Source organism: Diadema antillarum, unplaced genomic scaffold (genome assembly GCF_040938485.1).
Source record: "Diadema antillarum isolate AM-2024a unplaced genomic scaffold, OU_Dant_1.0 scf00000114, whole genome shotgun sequence".
In the NCBI taxonomy this organism is placed as follows: Eukaryota; Metazoa; Echinodermata; class Echinoidea; order Diadematoida; family Diadematidae; genus Diadema; species Diadema antillarum.
In genome coordinates this window covers 783,996-803,318 of record NW_027271003.1, presented here as the reverse complement: position 1 = coordinate 803,318, position 19,323 = coordinate 783,996, and the positions used below count along the sequence as shown (strand labels likewise).

The 19,323-nt window shown below is 36.4% G+C and overlaps 1 protein-coding gene across 1 annotated transcript; it reads left to right on the top strand.

The window, feature by feature from the left end:
* The first annotated feature begins 4,279 nt into the window (after positions 1–4,279).
* Positions 4,280–17,452, top strand: LOC139719761 (kynurenine/alpha-aminoadipate aminotransferase, mitochondrial-like). Its single transcript, XM_071631149.1, has 12 exons — positions 4,280–4,346; positions 5,763–5,862; positions 6,665–6,733; positions 7,482–7,614; positions 8,558–8,632; positions 9,851–9,963; positions 10,959–11,118; positions 13,675–13,757; positions 13,979–14,075; positions 14,494–14,620; positions 15,964–16,172; positions 16,853–17,452. Exons 1-12 carry the CDS (start codon positions 4,280–4,282, stop codon positions 16,910–16,912), a joined length of 1,293 nt encoding a protein of 430 aa, XP_071487250.1. The 3' UTR covers positions 16,913–17,452.
* The last annotated feature ends 1,871 nt before the right edge of the window (positions 17,453–19,323 follow it).

Below are 19,323 nucleotides of genomic sequence, written 5' to 3'. Positions count from 1 at the left end.
TATACATACATACCGGCAAAATATTAAGTTATTTTTAGAGGGGAAAAGGAGAATTGAGAGGTCAACTAAAAAGGTCCTCTTTACTTATTATGTGAATTTTTGTTTTTCCTTTTCTGCGTCACCAATGGCACTGTGTATACGTATTATCATGCATTGTTAATCCTGCTGCTGTATTGGTACACACATTACATAATAATGGATCTCGTCTGGATATTGCCGTTATATTGATATTTACCATATGTATGTGATATCTAATTTTAAAGACGCATTTTCTGGTACTATTTAAGTATTAGTGACAATAAGCTTTCATCATAACAGTTAGCAAACACTTTTACTCAAGGAAGATTTACATTTTGGATAAAATATGTTATTATGAATTTCACCGAGGGATAAACGTCGACGAGCTGTGATTTGGAGCGAATTCTCATTTCCAACGCTTTATTTACCTCTTAAATGTCTTTTCCAAAATCGTTTGTTTTATACTATAATCCCATTCGCATTCGCTATAGAAGTGGTATTTTTTATGGTGTGCATACTTGTTATTTTTAAACTTTGTGACATAAATCGCCTTTTGTTCGATGAAAATAAAGAAATTGAATTGACTTGAAAAACCTCGGAGGATCTTGATTTGATTTTTTAATGACGTAATTGAGGAGTAAATGAACGGCACTGATAATCTCCTTTTCTGGACGTAATGTTACGGTACATACCTATCACTCGTATTAAAGGTTTCCAACTTTTTTTAGGATGGATTTTGATATAATGAGAAACCTCTTGAGAAATATAAAAGGGCATATGATTCTAGGAGGAATTCAAAGTTTATTTGATGAAAATGGGTTTTGAAATGGCTGAGATATTCAAAAACAAAGCGATCATAATAAAAGGATGTCTTAGCCATTTCATAACCAATTTTCATCAAGTGATGAACTTTAAATACCTCTTAGAATTGTATTCTCTTTAACATTTCATGAAGTGGTTTCTAGGTATCTAGCAAAAATTTAAAGCTGAATCCTCACTTCAAACATTACTATACCATCCCATTAAGCACCAGCTTCATCATCATGACCATCTATTATTTTTTTTTCATTTTATCCTCACTCATTATATCTCTTCGAAAGTGTCCACGTCAAAACTGACGTTCATTTGCCGCAAATATGAACGGGATATCGCCAATAAATTTTAGATAGCATCGACTTAAAGACAGTGCATAAAATGCTAGTACAAACAAATTGTGTTCGGCTCGGTCTTACTAGATATGCTTGCTAGCTGTGTGTACAACTGTGATGTCCCTTTTACGCGAATTCGGCATCCGAAATATTTAATTTTCTCTATTTTTTTCTTGCTAATATGTCTAACAATTGACGACACGTGGGATCACATTCGAAACAGACATAAAGTTTCCAGTATCATCATGGCGTTTTGCAAAATAAATTCAATATATTTAACATTTACAGAAAGGAAGTTATTACACATACACATCCACGCGCGCGCACACACACACACACAAACAAACATACAGTCCACGAACTTGAGTACACCTGAACAAACGTGCCTATACACACACCAACACAGAATACTGATCAAAATAAACCCGTGGACGAAACAGTAGTATTTCTATAGAATGTACATATCATATTTGAGTGCACGTCACGAACTCACCATGGTTTAAACCATGGACAAAAACCATGGAGCGCCAAGTGTCGCACGGAATATTTCGTTACGAAATCAGTCATTTTTCGTCGATGAAATGATTATTTTGTAACGAAATGACAATATTTTGTAACTAAATGAAAATTTCGTCCACGAAATGATAATTTCGTTAACGAAACGGTCATTTTGTCGACGAAATGGCCAATTTCGTTACGAAATATTCCGTGCGACACTTTGCGCTCCATGGTTTTTGTCCATGGTTTAAACCATGGTTTCATTTGTACCACCTTCGTGAATTCGGGCCCATGTGAACAAGGCCCACGAAAGCTAAGTCAAGTGTGATAGTAGGAACACGAGCTAGACACGAGGCAAATAAAGCTCACGAGCTGAACACTACGGGAAAACAGGGCCACGAGCTCGGCATGCTTAGATCACGGGGTTTAATTTTGTTTGTTTGTTTGTTTGCTTTTATTTCTGCATTCAATCAGATGCAATTTGAATGCAAACTTCAAAAAGTACAAAGACAAAGAATAACAAGTGCACTGAAATAAATCGATAACAGTACATAAATAGATTCACATAGGTGATTGCATTGAGCAACGTAGATACACAGAAACATAAAATAAAATATACAGTATTTTTCAGTAAACAACAGAGATAATTGAATGCAGGAGACCACCATCATAAGCGATTAAGCTTGAAATGGATGGAGGCCTCATAAAATGACTATCCAACGACATAACTCTCTTGGAGGAAGGTGATCAGGTGAGTGCAGTGCAGTTGCAGGTGAGAGTGCAAGATGCAGTTGTAGGAAGAAAATTGAGATTGACAATAAGATGACAATCTATACTATAAATATTTGTTAGCTCAATTGGTTTGGAGAATATAATTGTATCAAATATCGTTTAAGTGAAGCTTTCAAAGAATAAATACTTGAACAAGACTTTATATTATCCGGGAGATTATTCCAAATATCCGGACCCGAATGTCTTATAGATTTGTGTGTCACTAATAATTTGGGATTCAAAAGGTGGAAATTTCTACATATACGAGTAGGGTACGAATGGACAGAAGTATTGAACCTAAACATGTTATCAAACGATGATGGAAGTTGATGATGTATATATTTGAACATAATTACTGCTACTTGAATAATATTCAAATCAAAAACCTTCAATGTTTTAAGCTCATGAAATAAAGAATCTGTATGAGCCAGAAAATGCGATCCTGTACAAATACGTATAACTTTCTTTTGTAATTTAAATATAGAATTTATTTTGGTAGAGCCGCAAGTACCCCATACAACATTGCAATAACTTATATATGGGAGAATTAAGGAATTATATAATAGAAATAAAGTTGAACGAGGAAGAAAGAACTTCAGCTTGGAAATTATCCCTATATTTCTAGAAATACACGTTGTAACATAATGTAAATGCTCATTCCAAGTCAAACTTTCATCTATATATACTCCTAGAAATTTTGAATTCATTTTCTTTTCTAATGGGATATCATCAATGTTAATATGTATCAACGTATCTTCATTATGAGAATGAAGTTTGAAATGAATAAAATGAGTCTTTTTTATATTCAAAGAAAGTTTGTTAGACTTAAACCAATTTGATACTTTACTAATTTCAATATTTAAAGTGTCATTTAAAATCTTAAGATCTTTATGAGAATAAAATATATTCGTATCATCAGCAAATAGAACAAAAGAGAGAAGAGATTTTCACAGAGTCGAACTTGTGTGTCTTCTTTGCCTAGATCAAGCCTGTTATGCTTAGTGCCACGTTCGTTTGTCTGTCTTACTTGTTGTGTAGTTCGTGAGCTGTCGTGGGCTGTATGACTCACGGGTGTGTGACCGTTGGACCTTTTTTTTTTTATCTGGCTTCCAGTTCATTTGCCTATGCTATTTTGCGTCCCAGAATATCAAGACCCTCTAATGAGACGGACGAAGTAGCAGGTTGAGCTGGATGGTCCTTTGGCTTCGGTAAAAGAGGCGACTTCGTCGTCGCAAAGGGCGTATTTTGTGAAAAAAAAAAGCTGACAAAGGGTTTGAAAACCAGACTAGCAATGACCCCTCATATTCTACCCAGTATAAATATTACGCAAGGGTTGAGATCGGATGTTTGCTTGTTATTTGTTTGAACAGCAGTCCAGGAGGGGAAGCACAGGAAGGATCTACCGCACTGTTGACGTGGTCGTTTTCCCTTACTGTTAAACTGAATAACAGTGCAATCGTTCCAAAGCAGGAGAATATCAAAAGTTATTACCGAAGTCTCATATTGGCAAACATAATATATCTTATTGTCCGTAACAAATCCAGCTGCATTTGAATCGAGTGAGTTGTCGTTGGATGAAGGCCTACAAGTATTCTCAAACAACCAAAACGTAAAGCAAACAATAAGTGGGTGAGAAGTGTCAACTATGATAATTATGGCTTTAGGCTTACATTGAATCGTTTAGTCGCGAAGTACCTGAAGTTAGGTCACTTCTGAACGTGTATTCTCTGTGCAATGTTCCGTTCGCTACATCAGCAACAACTGATTGGTAACACCTCAAATACCCTCTCGGAGAATCTGTAATTTGTGATTTCAGTCCTCCTTGCTACAGCGCTGCCATCAAGATGAACTACAGCAATTTTCTGAGCGAGTCAGGGGCTCTGCAGCGTTTGTCTCCTCTTCTTTCGTACAGTAAGTGAAATCATTAGCCACGCTCGTATACTCTTGCCTTAAATTTCTAAATATTATATACAGGGATTCATTTTTGCACCCCAAATGAAAGTTATTATGATTATATGCACTGAGAGAGCATTATACCTGTCCTGCACCCAATGCACAAGCCTACAATAATCTTCAAGTGTGAAGGATGTGGGCGTAACCCTAAGAAGAAGAAGAAGATACATATTATTCAGTCAAATAAGAATCTACCCTGTCTCCAATGGCAGCGTGTTTTTGGCTGAATGGCTAAATGGTTGAGGTGTAGGCCCTACGTGTTTGCATGTCTATATCCCTGTCTTACGCTTGTGCAAAATGATTCAGTCCTCATATTATGATCATTCAAACACGTAAATAACACTGTTTTCAGGGTTTTTTTTTCTTTAAGAATTGACATTTTACTACGAGTAATTGAGAATTAGCAACTTCAGAAGACAGGAATTGAAACTAAACCATGATCTTTCAAATTCATGATATTCTTCCGTCAATATGTTTTCATTGCAACTGATTGACAAATTGCCCTAAATCGACGTAAATGAACACTGAATTGATCAGTGTTTTAGCAGTAGCCATGATAATCATGGCTGCTACTAAAACACTGATCAGTTCAGTGCTTATTTACGTCGATTTAGGGCATGGCTACTACTAAAACACTGATCAATTCAGTTCTCATTTACGTCGATTTAGGGCAATTTATCAATCAGTTGCAATGAAAACATCAGTTTAATTAAACATTGATTACAAGCACTTAAACCTATTCAAAATTATTTTGCTTGTGTCAACCCACTTTGTGGCTGTTGATGAGGACACTCCATTGTTATATATATATATTATTTATTCATTTTATTTCAGCATTCTTTTAGCAGAGTAGGCCATTCAGTTGGTTAACTGTTCTGCCGAGGGGCTCTGCTCACATTATGTACAGATAAAATTGTCACGAACAACAAAACAAAATACAAACAATGAAATAACCTACACATCAACCTCAGATACTCGAATACGCAAAATACAAACAAACATACGAAAGAGAATAAGGCACTTTTTATCATTTAATTCTTCAAGACAAGCATATGCGTATTTGCAAAATAGATTTGCTCGTGTAATTCTCTGATAGTCGTCCACTCGAAGTGGTAACAACAAGTAAGGATTGATTATACAAGCCGCACAAGGCAAGCCTGAAATTTTTTATAACTATCTGGTTGTGGAATATTTCAATAAGATATAAAAGAGTTCTCTCTCCTATGTCTGTAGTTCAAAACATCCGCCACTTACAAAGAGGTGTGCTCATTATACTATTCGTGATATTCCTTTCATCATAATTTTCTGCTTATCATACACATCTATCTCCGGCTTTATTTTCTTACTTTGATTGGTTTTGCATTCCCGTGAAAGGTGTAATCGGCCGAGAGACAGCGATCCCACTTATTAATCTTTCGACGGGCCTGCCAAATTCTAACCTCTTTCACCTCGTGGGTGCAAAGTTCCAACTCAGGTTTGTTTATTGCGACTTTTCCATTGATATATAAAATACCATTGACAATAGTCTGGTGCGTGAGGATGTGTGTACATTCAGAAATATGAATTATCTCTGAATCAATCTCTAGTTCAAGGTACAAGGTCCAATACAAACAACCTATCTCGCGTAATGTGAAACCGAGTCTCCAGAATCTGTCGTAGTTTAGATACATATTTCAGATTTTCTATGTGAAAAGATAACTTACCAATTCCAGTAGCTCGTGACGAAAATCCAGATGAATCCACATTGAAATTTCAATTGGTTTCAATTGGTTTTGATTGGTTTTAATTTGTTTCAATTGGTCCTCACTGATTTCAATGGATATGATAGGGTCCAAATTTAGATTCCAGTTATGTTTGTTGCGAGGTGAATCAATTGGTACCAATTGGGCTTCAATGGGACTTTTATTGGTCGAACTGGACTTCCATGGAGCATTCAACCATGTCATCATGTCCAACTGGACTTCCAATGGGGCTTTAATTGGTCCAACTGGATTTCAATGGGGCTTCAATTGGTATATTCAGACCATCTGAAGTCCAGTTGAAGTCCAGTGGGGACAAACGAGGTTTCAATTGGTCCAGCTGGTCCAAATGACTGAGCCTTTAATTTCAAGTATAGTTGTCATCATAGGTCTCAGCTATATTGTCAGAGTCCATAAACTGCACTCTAATTATTTTCTTAAGCCAAGGATAGAAGAAGGCAAGTTTGTAATATGCGGTAACTACTTTTTTTTTCCGAATATTTTGTCTCATATTTTCCTCTTTTTTTTTTCTTACAGAGATGGCTCAACTGTTGAACTCTCAAGTGAAGATATGGACATCGCCCAAAATTATGGAAAGAGTGATGGGTAAGGAATTTGGTTTTCACATTTATTTTGAAATCTTGTTTGTGTAGTTGTAACTTCAACATTTTTCTCATCCGATTTTGTTGTGTATCCATGTATTCAGTTTTTTTTTCACGTGGAGTAGACACCCGATAGCCACCTCCCTGCTTTAGTCGATACAAGCTGGGACACCGCACTCAAGAGCCTCTTTAAGATGATGGAGACTGAATGTTAAACCAGCTTCAGTAGCGCTTATGAATGTGTTTTTTTTTTTGTGATTATTCGGAACTGTTACTGTTGTTGCTTTTCGTGTTTTAATGACTTGCAACATACAGGTTTGTGTTACCACATGGTTACACAATAGTGTTATGCAAACCAAAGTGCAAGTACAATACTGATACATTAAGCGCCATAATGTAAATATGCATTCTGTTTTAATCTGCCTACAGTTTTTAATATTTTCCAATGGAATTGACATTTCCTGAACTGTAGTGCCTGTAAGTTTATGGGCCAGTGCATAATTAAAAAAAAAATCAACCTTCCAACGGCACTGCAGAGAGCTACAGTGTATGCAATTAGCACTACTTCGTGAATGGTAAATTAACTACAGCCACAATGTTTTGTTCTTTCTTTTATCGTTGTCTTTAGAGTTACGCATAGTAGGGGAACATTCAGAAGAAAGCTGCTACAAACAGCTATTATATCCTCTGTACACTACACTCCATCAGTGGGACAAGTGTTGTTGTTGTTGTTGTTGTTCGTTTTTCTCCAGGGTTAAACCGTTCCGAGAGTGGTTGGAGGAACTGACCATTAGATTGCACAAACCACCAACCACGGCAAGCTCAGATCAAGACAGAGCACTTCAAGTGATTGTCAACATTGGTGCCTCCCATGGCCTGTATTCGGTGCGTCCTGACCTTGCTGTCTGTTGACCGGTACCTTTCAAATGTTAAATCAACCTAAACATCATTGGAGATAAAGCAAAATAAAACAACCTCGCATATGGACCATTTCGAAAGCAAATAACTACTCTTCTTTTTTGACCAAAAAAAAAAAACACTTCAGTTTTAAGGCCTTATACGCAATGTCACGTGTAGAAATGGAGTCTCAATCAACGTGGTTAAGATATTTGATAAAAGTTTCAGAAAAGTGCAAAAGAACGAAACTCAGAAGACTTCAAGAAGTTCACTGTGCAAAAGGGGCTATCTGAACTAGCAACGTTGCATTTAACGATAATTCAAAACAGAAGACGCGACGAAAGGAAACCTATTACATGTACATGCGAAAAAATGAACTAAGGATGAATTTACTGACAAAAATAATGTCAGGTTTGTCACTTACTCAAGTCAATACAGGCTGATTTGAAGATTCCTCCCTCTTCTTCCTTCTCTTGTCTTTAATTTCAAATTAAAGAATGAAATTATTATAAAACAAAATATAAAGGAATTTCATCTCTAGGTCCTCTCTCTACGTGGACCCAAGTTTGAAATGTTTGGCAATGAAATATTTGTGCAGTACACTGTCACAAGAATTACGCATTATAGATTTTGGTAACTCCATGGTAATTATGGTAACATTGACAATATTACATTTCTTATATCAACGAATTGCAAATGCCTCAGAGACTGTACGTTATGACTCATTCAATTCATACAAGCTCGGGCTGTGTAATTCGGTCAATTATTTTAAATAACATAATCTGTTGTTGTTTATTCATTTGCTTTTTGGGGTATTGAAATGATTGAAGTATTTATTGTTTTTGTTGTTGCGCTATGTGAAACAAGCCAAATTGAATCGAACACTTCCCCTCAAAGCTAATGATTACACATTTCGCATTTCCTTTAACAGACTGCAAATTTGCTTCTCAACAAAGGTCAACGATGTCTAATTCAAGAGCGAACTTATCCAACATTTCTCGAATCGGTGGGTAGTCATTAAAGTATACAAAGACACAAATATGAAAGAAAGACACTCATAAAACGTCATTGCACATCTTATGTGAACAAAACGAATGATTCCATTAATGTTTAGGCCTATTGTTCACGAACTCACCAACACTTCTATTGTTGTAACTGTAATAAAACCTTCGTTTTCTGATTTCTCACACTGCCAACAATCCAACTAAGCACATGCTGCGGGTTGCAACATAAATATCCCATCCACCGTCACTTTTACTGGGGATAATAATAACTTACATCGACCTGTGCATGTTGATGATTGAAGAGACTTTATGATTTGCTTGGCAGTAGATGGGAGTGGTGTTCTTCAAACATCATTAATGCGTGCTGTGTAGTTTAATGGGTTTCTTTAAAATGAAAACATACATAATTAACTTTCACCTCACACTTGCAATGATCTGCCGCATTTTGTATAGACAATATGTGGCCCTTGATGCGCTTGTTTCTGTATGTTATTTCAAGGTATACAACCACTACTGCCTTTCCAATCTTTTTTTACTTCATAAGGGACTGATAGGTATATACACTGATTAAATATTTAGAATATGATGGGCGAACTACATATTTAGACCAAAAACAGGGTTTTTAGGAGACATTGGAATGTCAGTTATCAAAAACACGGTTTCACACTCTGCGCACACCAAGGTTGAGTAGAATTAAATAACGTGTTTTATGACGTTAAGATAATAGTTCCTGCATTAACTACTTAATCACTAATAACCAGCATTTAATGGATTGCTCATCACACTATTTAGATGTATCACCGTTATTTTTTTTTGCATTGATATTATATACATGAGACATATGTCTCTGCATTAATTCTACAATGTATGATAACCCCAAAATCAAAGCGAATTACACTGCAAAAGTGTGTGAGTTAATTTCAAAAGAAGAAAATGAAATAAAGCTTTCATCTTCATTCATAAGAAACACACTCACACAAAAACACACACATGCGCACATACTGTAATATTAACATAGTAGGACTGAGGAAATGATTCTTTAGGTAGGCCTATATATTTTGGTATCAATGACATCAGCAGAAACATTGTGAATTCACTCTTCATATTCATCTTATACAATATCGGTCTGAAACATGATTTACAAGTAACAACAGTTCAAGTTATTAAGACCGTATATTCATCAAAACAGGCAATAAAGTAAAGATGCTTTATTATTACAGTTACGGTTGATACAAGGTGACCCCATTGGAATAAAAATGGAAGAGGATGGGCCCAGTATCACACATCTTGAAGAGGTGCTTTCTCAGTGGAACCCGGACGATAAAGAAAACTGGTAATTTGAATAATCGATAATCGAAATGCATGTTTTCCTGCGTGTCTATCATATAGCAATTAAGATTGTATAACTTAATTTATGAATACAAAATTTAAAATAAAACATGTAAACACAATTTCCTAATTGTTTGAAAGAAGTTAAAGGGGATGGCTAGTAACCGATCAGAGGGAATCAGTGGGAATGATGAGGGATGATTGTCTTAATTCTTGTGGAATTTATTTAGGAGTACATAACATATCTACTGTTGTGTGAAAATTATTTGCTTCAGAACGGTCTCATATTCAAGTAATGTGCAGATTAATGCCCCGTCACTGACCAGGCACGCTAACCTGGAAACATTAAACTGCACATTACTTGAATATGAGACCATTCTGAAGCAAATAATTTTCACACAACAATAGATATATAATGTACTCTTAAATGAATCCCACAAGGATTGGAACAATCATCCTCCAGCATTCCCACTGATTCCCACTGATCAGTTACTAGCCATCCCCTTTAATCATCAAACAGCAAATAGGACAAGAAATAAAATCTGTCAATGATATCGCATTCTTAACATAACACAAAATGTTTCTTAGGGCATTATCAGAATTATCGTTGAAGTTTTGATTTTTTTTTCCTCTACCAATTTTAAACTTAAATATCTCAAATGGATAAAAGTGGATACATCTTTTTTTGCATATAAACCTTTCATGATATATATGTTTGGGTGACAAGTCTTTTTTATAATTCATTTTTTGACGGGTACAAACCAAGGAAAAACCACGAAAAAACAGAAAAAAAAAATGGCGGACGACTATGAGTTCATAAATCTATTAGCCACCTGCTTTTCCGAAGGAGTTTTCTCTGTTGCTTAAACTGCAACAACTATTATTAAAAAAAGAGAATTTCTACAATTGAAAACCCCTGAACGGAACTTGATGCTGATTTCTAAAATGATCGAAGGCATCTCTGCACTCACATTGGTACATTTCCTTGACACCATGAAGGTCGAAGAGACCGAAGCTCTTCTATATCGTGCCAAACGGACATAACCCATCTGGGGAAACAGTGTCCTTAGAGAAACGCCTCAAGATATATGCCTTGGCACAACGATATGATTTCATCATCTTGGAAGATGACCCATACTACTTCCTGCAGTTTGACCAGGTAAACATATTATTATTTTTTTTACCTCACATGTTACTGAAAATGAAATGAATGACAGAAATGTATATATTATTGCATTCGCTCCTCGTATTGGCAGTACTAGAAACAGAAACCATTATGTCACACTAGAGGAATGCATTAAATACCAATTGCCTTGGTTTTTATTCAAAATCCAAATTTTCGGGGGCCTTCCCCTTCGTTAGGGATAAAATTGCTTGTGAATTTTTCACATTGATATTAACAGTACTGATTTATATATATATATATATATATATGTATATATATATATATATATATATATGTATATATATATATATAATCGATATAACTAATCTGTGTGTGCAGTCGAGCACGCTGTGGAGATCACACTCACCCATTGTTTTTTCCAGCTTAAATCCCTTAAGATAAATGATATAAATTTTCTCCAAAAAGCTGTATTTATGTTTCGCCTCAAATCAAACCTTTTGCCCCCAATATTTAACAGAATATTTCTGTCAAATTCAGAGATTCACTCTTATCCTACCAGACAATCCACAAATTTACATTTAATCCCAAAACTGCACTCGCGCATCATTCTATCAGAGACTCCGGCAATGACATTTGGAATTCCCTTCCCTCCGAAATTAAAAACATGACACTTTGTATTCATTTAAGAATGCTGTAAAACTTCACCCCCTTAAGCAGTATTCCTCAGGATAATATTTTGATTTCTTTATTGTTATGATTATAATCAAATATATATGAATATGTATGTGATACATGATACATTTATGTGTGCATAACTATATTGATTTATCTATCTATCCATGAATATATTATGAATATTGGTATGTATGTGTATGCACAGGATAGGTACTAGTGTATGTATATGAGCATGTATGTATGTATGTTATCATGTGTCTTACCAATACTGTGCACACTTAACCGCGATATATTTGTTATTTCATGTCAGATAACCACATGTAAGAATGTTTTGTATCCACTTATTACCATTAGATTTTACATAGTGTATATTCGATTAATTACTACGGCAAAGGCAACTGAACTTGTTAAATTTGATAGCAGACGCATTTATCATCATTACTGTAAAGCAGTTGTAAAGTAGTTGGAGTGGTACATATATACTGTACTATTCTCTTCCCCCCCCCCCCCCCCCCGCTTACCCTGCCCCCTCTCTCTATCCCTTATTCTATCCAGAGTAGCTAAGTCTCCATACCGTCAATCCCCGGCTTATTTTGGAGACCCTTCTGTTTAAGTTCCCTACCTAAGCTGTTCGCATTTGTCTTATTTCGTACTAAAAATATGTGTTGATATACTGTTTGTTATAAATCACTTGTACAAAATCATATCTGATGAACGGAATTCAGCAGAAAAAAATCAAATCAAATCAAATAATACATAATTATATGTTCTTCTTCTTCTTCTTCTTCCGAGTAAGTGCAGTCCACCATCTGGTGTATTTTCGCACTGTTTGGCGGGTCTGGTGCGGTGTATGTACAGTGCCATTATATAAAATAACTACATGATAACTAAGTGCAGCTAAAAAAAGCATTCCCCTTCTATCGGAGCTGGAGTTTCTGCACCTCCTGCCTGAAACTGTCAGTAGAGGTACACACATTTGATGAGGGCTTCTGGCAGAGAGTTCCAAAGCCTTATGGAGTCAGGAAAGAATGATTTCTGGTAGAGTAGGGTTCTTGCAAAGGGTACTTGAAGCTGTTGAGAGTGTCCACGGTTTGATGTTGTTACCGGAAGTAGGTTGGTATGAGGGATGTCTGTGAGTCGGTTGAGGATGCGATACATCACCATCATCTTGAGCTGAGCTCGGCGTTCTTGAAGAGATGGCCACTGGAGTTGGTGCAACATCATTGTCATGCTACTTGTCCTGTGATAGTCTCCTACGACAAAGCGGGCATATCGACGTTGAGCCATTTCCAGCCTCTGTTATACATATACATATATATATATATATATATATATATATATATATATACATATATATATATATATATATATATGTATACATAGATATATGAAGACATGCAAGGAATGTCATATACTTTGAGCAAATGAAAAACCCCATAATCCGAATCACATGGGCTATCCTGAACTTAAGTACAGTTCTGTCACCAAAGATATATGAATATAGAGATGTTTTTAGCCTGGCATGCAGATAACAACATTTTTTTTTTTTTTTTGTAACGGTGTTATTATTAAAAGAGTATTCTTATATTCAAGACTTCATAAAAGTGTTGTTAAACACATTCCTTGATAACATGAAAAAAAAAACCTCTTTCATTTTTTTTTATCTTAATTACTTTACATAAACTTGTAATCATTAGCTTCATGACTGGAGAAAATATGACAAATGTAGTGTTAGGAATTTCATCTGTTTTCATTGCCTTTAACTTTTGTTGTACAGCCACACACCACTGCCATGTATATACTAGAAGAAAACAACTTGTAATCGTATCAATTACTTTATTCAGTTGTCAGTTTCAATACCAGATTGAGAATAAAAATGCGTCTTATGATTTGTATATTTTCCTTAAATTCCAGCCTCGTCTGCCTTCGTTTCTCTCCATGGACAGTGATGGAAGAGTGATCAGATTAGATTCATTCTCCAAAATCATAGGAGCAGGGTTAGTTCAAGTCTCTCTTCCTTAATATTGTGCTGGAAAAATGTGCAAATACGCTTGAAAATATCCTTGTTCTATTGGTCAAATATGCGTGGAATTTTTATGACTTGGATTTCGTTTCTTTGATGAGAAAGAGTTATATATATTTTCTGGTCAAATGACGAGTCTAGGGAAAATAAATGAATATAAAAGCGCGATTTTCTTTACTTCATATTTTTGTATAGTTTTCGGCTAGGTTGGCTGTCTGGTCCCCACGCTCTTGTTTCCCGCCTTAACTACGACATACAGGCCAATGTACAGCACGCCAATCTTCTGTCGCAGGTATTGGTCCTCTTATGATTATACTGATTAGCAGCATGTGGGAGAGAAGAACAAGCAAAGTACTGACTAGTTAAAAAAATGCATTCCATTTATTTTGAGGTAAGTCTTCTAGTGAATGTGGGGATTCTTCTGTGATATCTGCCTGTCAATGGTAATAAGACGATCAAATCTCCATTACTAGCTGGTTAAAAAGGTTCCATAATCTTTTCTCAGTCAGAGCTGTAGAGGCTAGTATGGTTAGGTTAATCGAAACATAAATTCGCTCCTGTTATTGAGTGGTTGCAAACAAGACCTTAGTCCTTCGTTATATTCAACCAGTTGTGATAAAGATGATTTTCTAATATGTTACAACGTGAAACCATGTGAATAATAACATAAAGGAGAAAGTGAAGGCGCGTAAATTCCTGTTTCATTCCAGATGGTAATGCATCACATGTTCCGTCAGTGGGGCTTGCACGGATTTCTTGAAAGAGCAGATGAAATCAAGGAGTTCTACTTACGACAAAGAGATGCTTTGGCAAGAGCAGCTGCCGATCACCTTACAGGTTTGTCATGTCATATCGTGATTTGAGTGTGTGTGTGTGTGTGTGTGTGTGTGTGTTGTTATATGTATATCTCTCTTTATGTGCCACGTTCGCACGTCCGACTCAGTCGACGGCGTGCCAGCAGTCTTACTTCGCATATTCTGCTCAACAGACAAAGCCGCCAAAACCGATCGATAAATCGCTAATCCCGCGGTACAATGAAAACGTTTTTCGCGCTTTTGTTCTTCTCACATACGGCTTGCATTCTATGTGGTGATTGACTATCAAGCGGTGTTCCCAACTAGATTTGCGTGTACATTTTAAGTTTCTGTCACAGTTTTATGTGCAAAAGTCATGCCTTCACAGTAATGTAGCAAACTGGTCATTCAAAAGAAAAACTGAAAATAGATTTGTCATACAATTTATTACGAAGCAAAGTTTCGCTTTCCTCTGAACTTTGCTCACTATTATGTCCACCTTAACAGAAATTTGTAGTAAGTTATACACATTGGAAAACATAATTCTTTCTGAAAGCATTTCTACCTTCTTGTCCCAGAATAACGTGGCACACGGGGGGTTGCCACCATGGCACATATATATATATATATATATATATATATGCGTGTGTTCAGTTCTTGAATGCTGATTACCAGTAGGGCCTAAGCCCTACATATACTTGACTCGCGTAGTCCATTTTCAAATACCACATTTAAACGACAATGGGAGCCACTACCTTTTTTTTAAAGTGCATATTAATTATGGAGAAAACGTATATATATATATATATATACGATGGTATATGTATATGCACTGTGCATATACATATAAACATAATTATACGCACTTACTGGAGTAACCTTTACAAGAGATCCAGTATTTTTACGGGTAAATGAATTGAGAGGTGTAAACGGAGTTAATGGTGATCATAAAGTCATGCAAAAGCTTCATTTCCTTTAAATATGGTGATCAAGACACATGCTGTTTAAATTACAGCGCACTCCTTCATAACGAAGTCCTCAAGATCAGCATTTTTCTCTCGTTATATCGAGATTTAGTTATAACCATCGAATACGATGTAAACGTCAACCATGCGTATATCGTATGATGATTACTGAATAGAACCTACTATACCATAAAAATCAATCTAAAATGCGACCCTATCTATTTAATTTCGTGGGTGTTTTTATTTAAGAGAGAGCATTAAGTTGGTTTGTACTTTTATGCTTTCTTTGAAAGTGCATCTATGAAATTGTGATGGTCAAACATTGTTTGAGTTTGTTATTCCAAAGAATCGTACACCCTCTACTTTCTCCAAGCAATATCCCAGCCTGTATCGTGTCTCTCCCGTCTAATTGTTTTTGTAGGCCTTGCAAAGTGGTCCGCACCTCGATGTGGGATGTTCATGTGGATTGAACTGCCTACTATCAAAGATACGGAGAAGTTTCTATGTGAAGCTGTCCTATCAAAGGGCGTGCTGTTAACTCCTGGAAACATCTTCCACATAGACCAATCAAAGTCCTCTTCCTTCATACGGGTTTCCTATTCAAGAGCTTCGGAGAGCGATCTAGCTGAGGTGACGAATTCTTCCATATCATTTCATGCCACTTTAAGGTTGTATTTCCCATTTAGAAGCTAAATGGCAAGTATTCCTTATTTCTTTATCCAGATATTGCTACTGCAGACCCTGCAGACCTTGATAGACAAATTGATGTTGTTACACACTTAAAATGTAGTTACCGCTACTTTTATTTAGTACAGATTTGACAGTCTGTAATTTCTGTTTATGTACATATTGATAATGTCTTGCAAAAGCCTAATAAGCAAAACTCTGGTATGAAGTTTTCCTTATGTAACTGGCAACATTTTGTTTTCCGGTCCAACGCTTTGGATATAAATTAGATATGATCTGGTATTCCTTTCAATTTAGTTGATTCATATCCCCCCCCCCCGACTGTTCTGTGTTTTAAATTGAATGAAAAAAGGCGTCAGCAACGTAACATATATTATATACATGTATATATATATATATATATATATATATATATATATATATATATATCACTGATCTATAAAGGTAGCTATGAACATCAAAGTCTACTATGACGCACAACATTCTTTATGTGATTTTTTTTCTTTTGGGATGAAGCCAGTACTCAAAAGTCTCAACCGCAGATTATGTTGTAATCCATGTTTACGTATTCTAAGTATTAAAGGTTTAGTTACAATATATTTCTCGTTTTATTCTTGTTCCAGGGAATGAAACGACTAGGAGAGGCTGTGAGGGAATCATCATACACAGCGAATTTACAATAAGAAGAATAACTTTCATGATTTCATCATTTAGGTCTGAGAAAGATGAAATAAGTGCACAAATAAAAACAGGAAGAATGAACCAAATTACTTTTATAACTTTGATAAACAAATGTGTGGGTGCTTTTTTTTTTACAATCAATACAGTGCGATGAAAATTGTTAAGAAAAAAAAAAACAACGCTGCGAAGATTATTCGAAGATTAATTTCTAACTCGGTGCGTGTAGCGTTATGATATAGTCCTGGAAACATCTTAACTAATTCTGTCGAGCTGAGTAACTGAAAACAAAATGCTGACGTGCTACACTTCGATAAAATTTATGATAAATATCTTCGTTGACAGTTTGTATAATTATGTAGCTTTCGATACCTTTCGACGCTTTTGAGAGGATAAGTTAGGTTTACTTGAAGAACAAAGAACAGCTACGCTTGCTTTTGGTTTCAAGGCGTTGCAAATATTCGCATGAGAGAAACAGTAATATATCAATTCCTTGTCAGTGTAGAATTATGAGATTACATGTTTCATGACATGAAGTAAAAGGAGAAGAGGTGAAAGAGAAAGGACAATAGGTCCTCGCAGGATTCAGTACTGATCTGATAACGGCAACCCGGAAGAAAGTACTCATAAGGCCGTTACCGAATTAATTCAGCCATTCGCAATGAGTGATTTACACATTGCAATACTGTAAAACACAACTCTACTATATAAAATCGGGGGTTGTGAAAATGGATCTGCTGACAGTCGTCATTTTGTGCATGTTATGCCATCAAGTACGACCTACATCGATTGTCGAGTTCATCGGGCATCCGAAGTCGATCACAGCTAAAGAAGATGACCAGGTATCATTTCAGTGCTCCGTAAGACTCAGTCAACCCTCAGAAACGATCCAGTCATTCTGGTCAAATGGATTTACTTTCTACCACAGTAATCAAGACAACTTTATTACTATTACTTCCTCTTATAACGTGACAACATTGGTATACACATCTCAGCTTTATCTTCTCAAAGCTACACGACATTCTAATAAGTACTACAAGTGTGTTATCTCTGTTCCTTATGCCCATGGATCGTTCACATCCCACCTCGCTGAACTCAAAGTTCTGTACTTTCTGAAACCACATGAGCTGGAATGTGATGGACCAAGCAAGACAGTTCGACGAGAATATGAGACAATTTCTATCCGATGTGAAGCCTCAAGGGCCAACCCACCAGTCAGAATTAATTGGTTTCTTTGTCCAAACGAAACTCTCGGCTTGCAGGCTGAAACGACATCGACATCGCTTCAAGAGACTCAGGCAATCATCAGCGACGTCATCACTGATCGACGTCTTCACAAGAAAATGATTTGTTGCGTAGCTAAAAGTCCCGCGTTTGCAGATCAAAATGTCCATTGCAGTATTGGCCCTTTTGAAATTCTTCACTCTCCTTCGGTAGAGATTACACCAAGCAATGAAACAATCATCTTGCCATTTGTTTCTGAGCGAACATTCCGTTGCATTGCGCATTCGTTTCCACCAGTGCTGTATTACTCATGGTCCTGCGATTCTTACCAAGGCATGTCGGGTTGTAACTCAAATTCTGAAAATATGACGCTCACTTTTGCAAATAGTGACTGGGAGACAGAAAGAACGATAGAAGTGAGTTGCAAAGCTCGAAACGAAATAGGAGAAGCTCGAGATACCACTGACATTAATTTGCTCGTAGAGCGCAATGCTTCAATGTACCACCGATGTTCAAGAGGATCTGTGAATCAACACAAATCATTGAGTGTTAACGACTCAGAATCTGAAGGGGGTCAGCTGAGAGTCTCTACGTATAATGGATTCGAACAGTTCACATGTCCCTTCAACAGAGAGTCAAATGAAACGCTAGGCGTCCGTTGGTATGTGAACGGCGAAAAGGTAAAACAGTTGGATTCAAGCGACACCAGAGACTTTAATACCGGTTCCTGGCACATGATCATTCCTGGAAAAGGCCACAGGGGTATCATTACGTGTGAAGTTTTAACAATAACTCGTGCATACAAGATGTCGTGCGTACTTATCGATTCACCTAGTAGTTTGGATGACGGATTATCAGAGCCAACTGACAATCAAACAGTATCGTTGCCTCAAGAGAGATCAGAAATAACAATGCACCCTGCCAGCAATGTTTCTCCTTTTACTGGAACTCTTGATGCCCCTGATCCTACATTGAACGGTTTCAATTCAACAAAACTGAACTGGATCATGCTTGTGGCTGCTGTAGTTGGCTTTCTCCTTCTAGTATGTGCCATTATTGCTATTCTCTGCCTAAAAAAGCAGTTGAGTCGAACCACAACAAACAATACGACCGGGGTAAAAGCAGGACATGGAGGGATGGTATATACAAAGGAGTCACAGGTGTCGGGATTAAACTTTCCAGAATCCCAAGC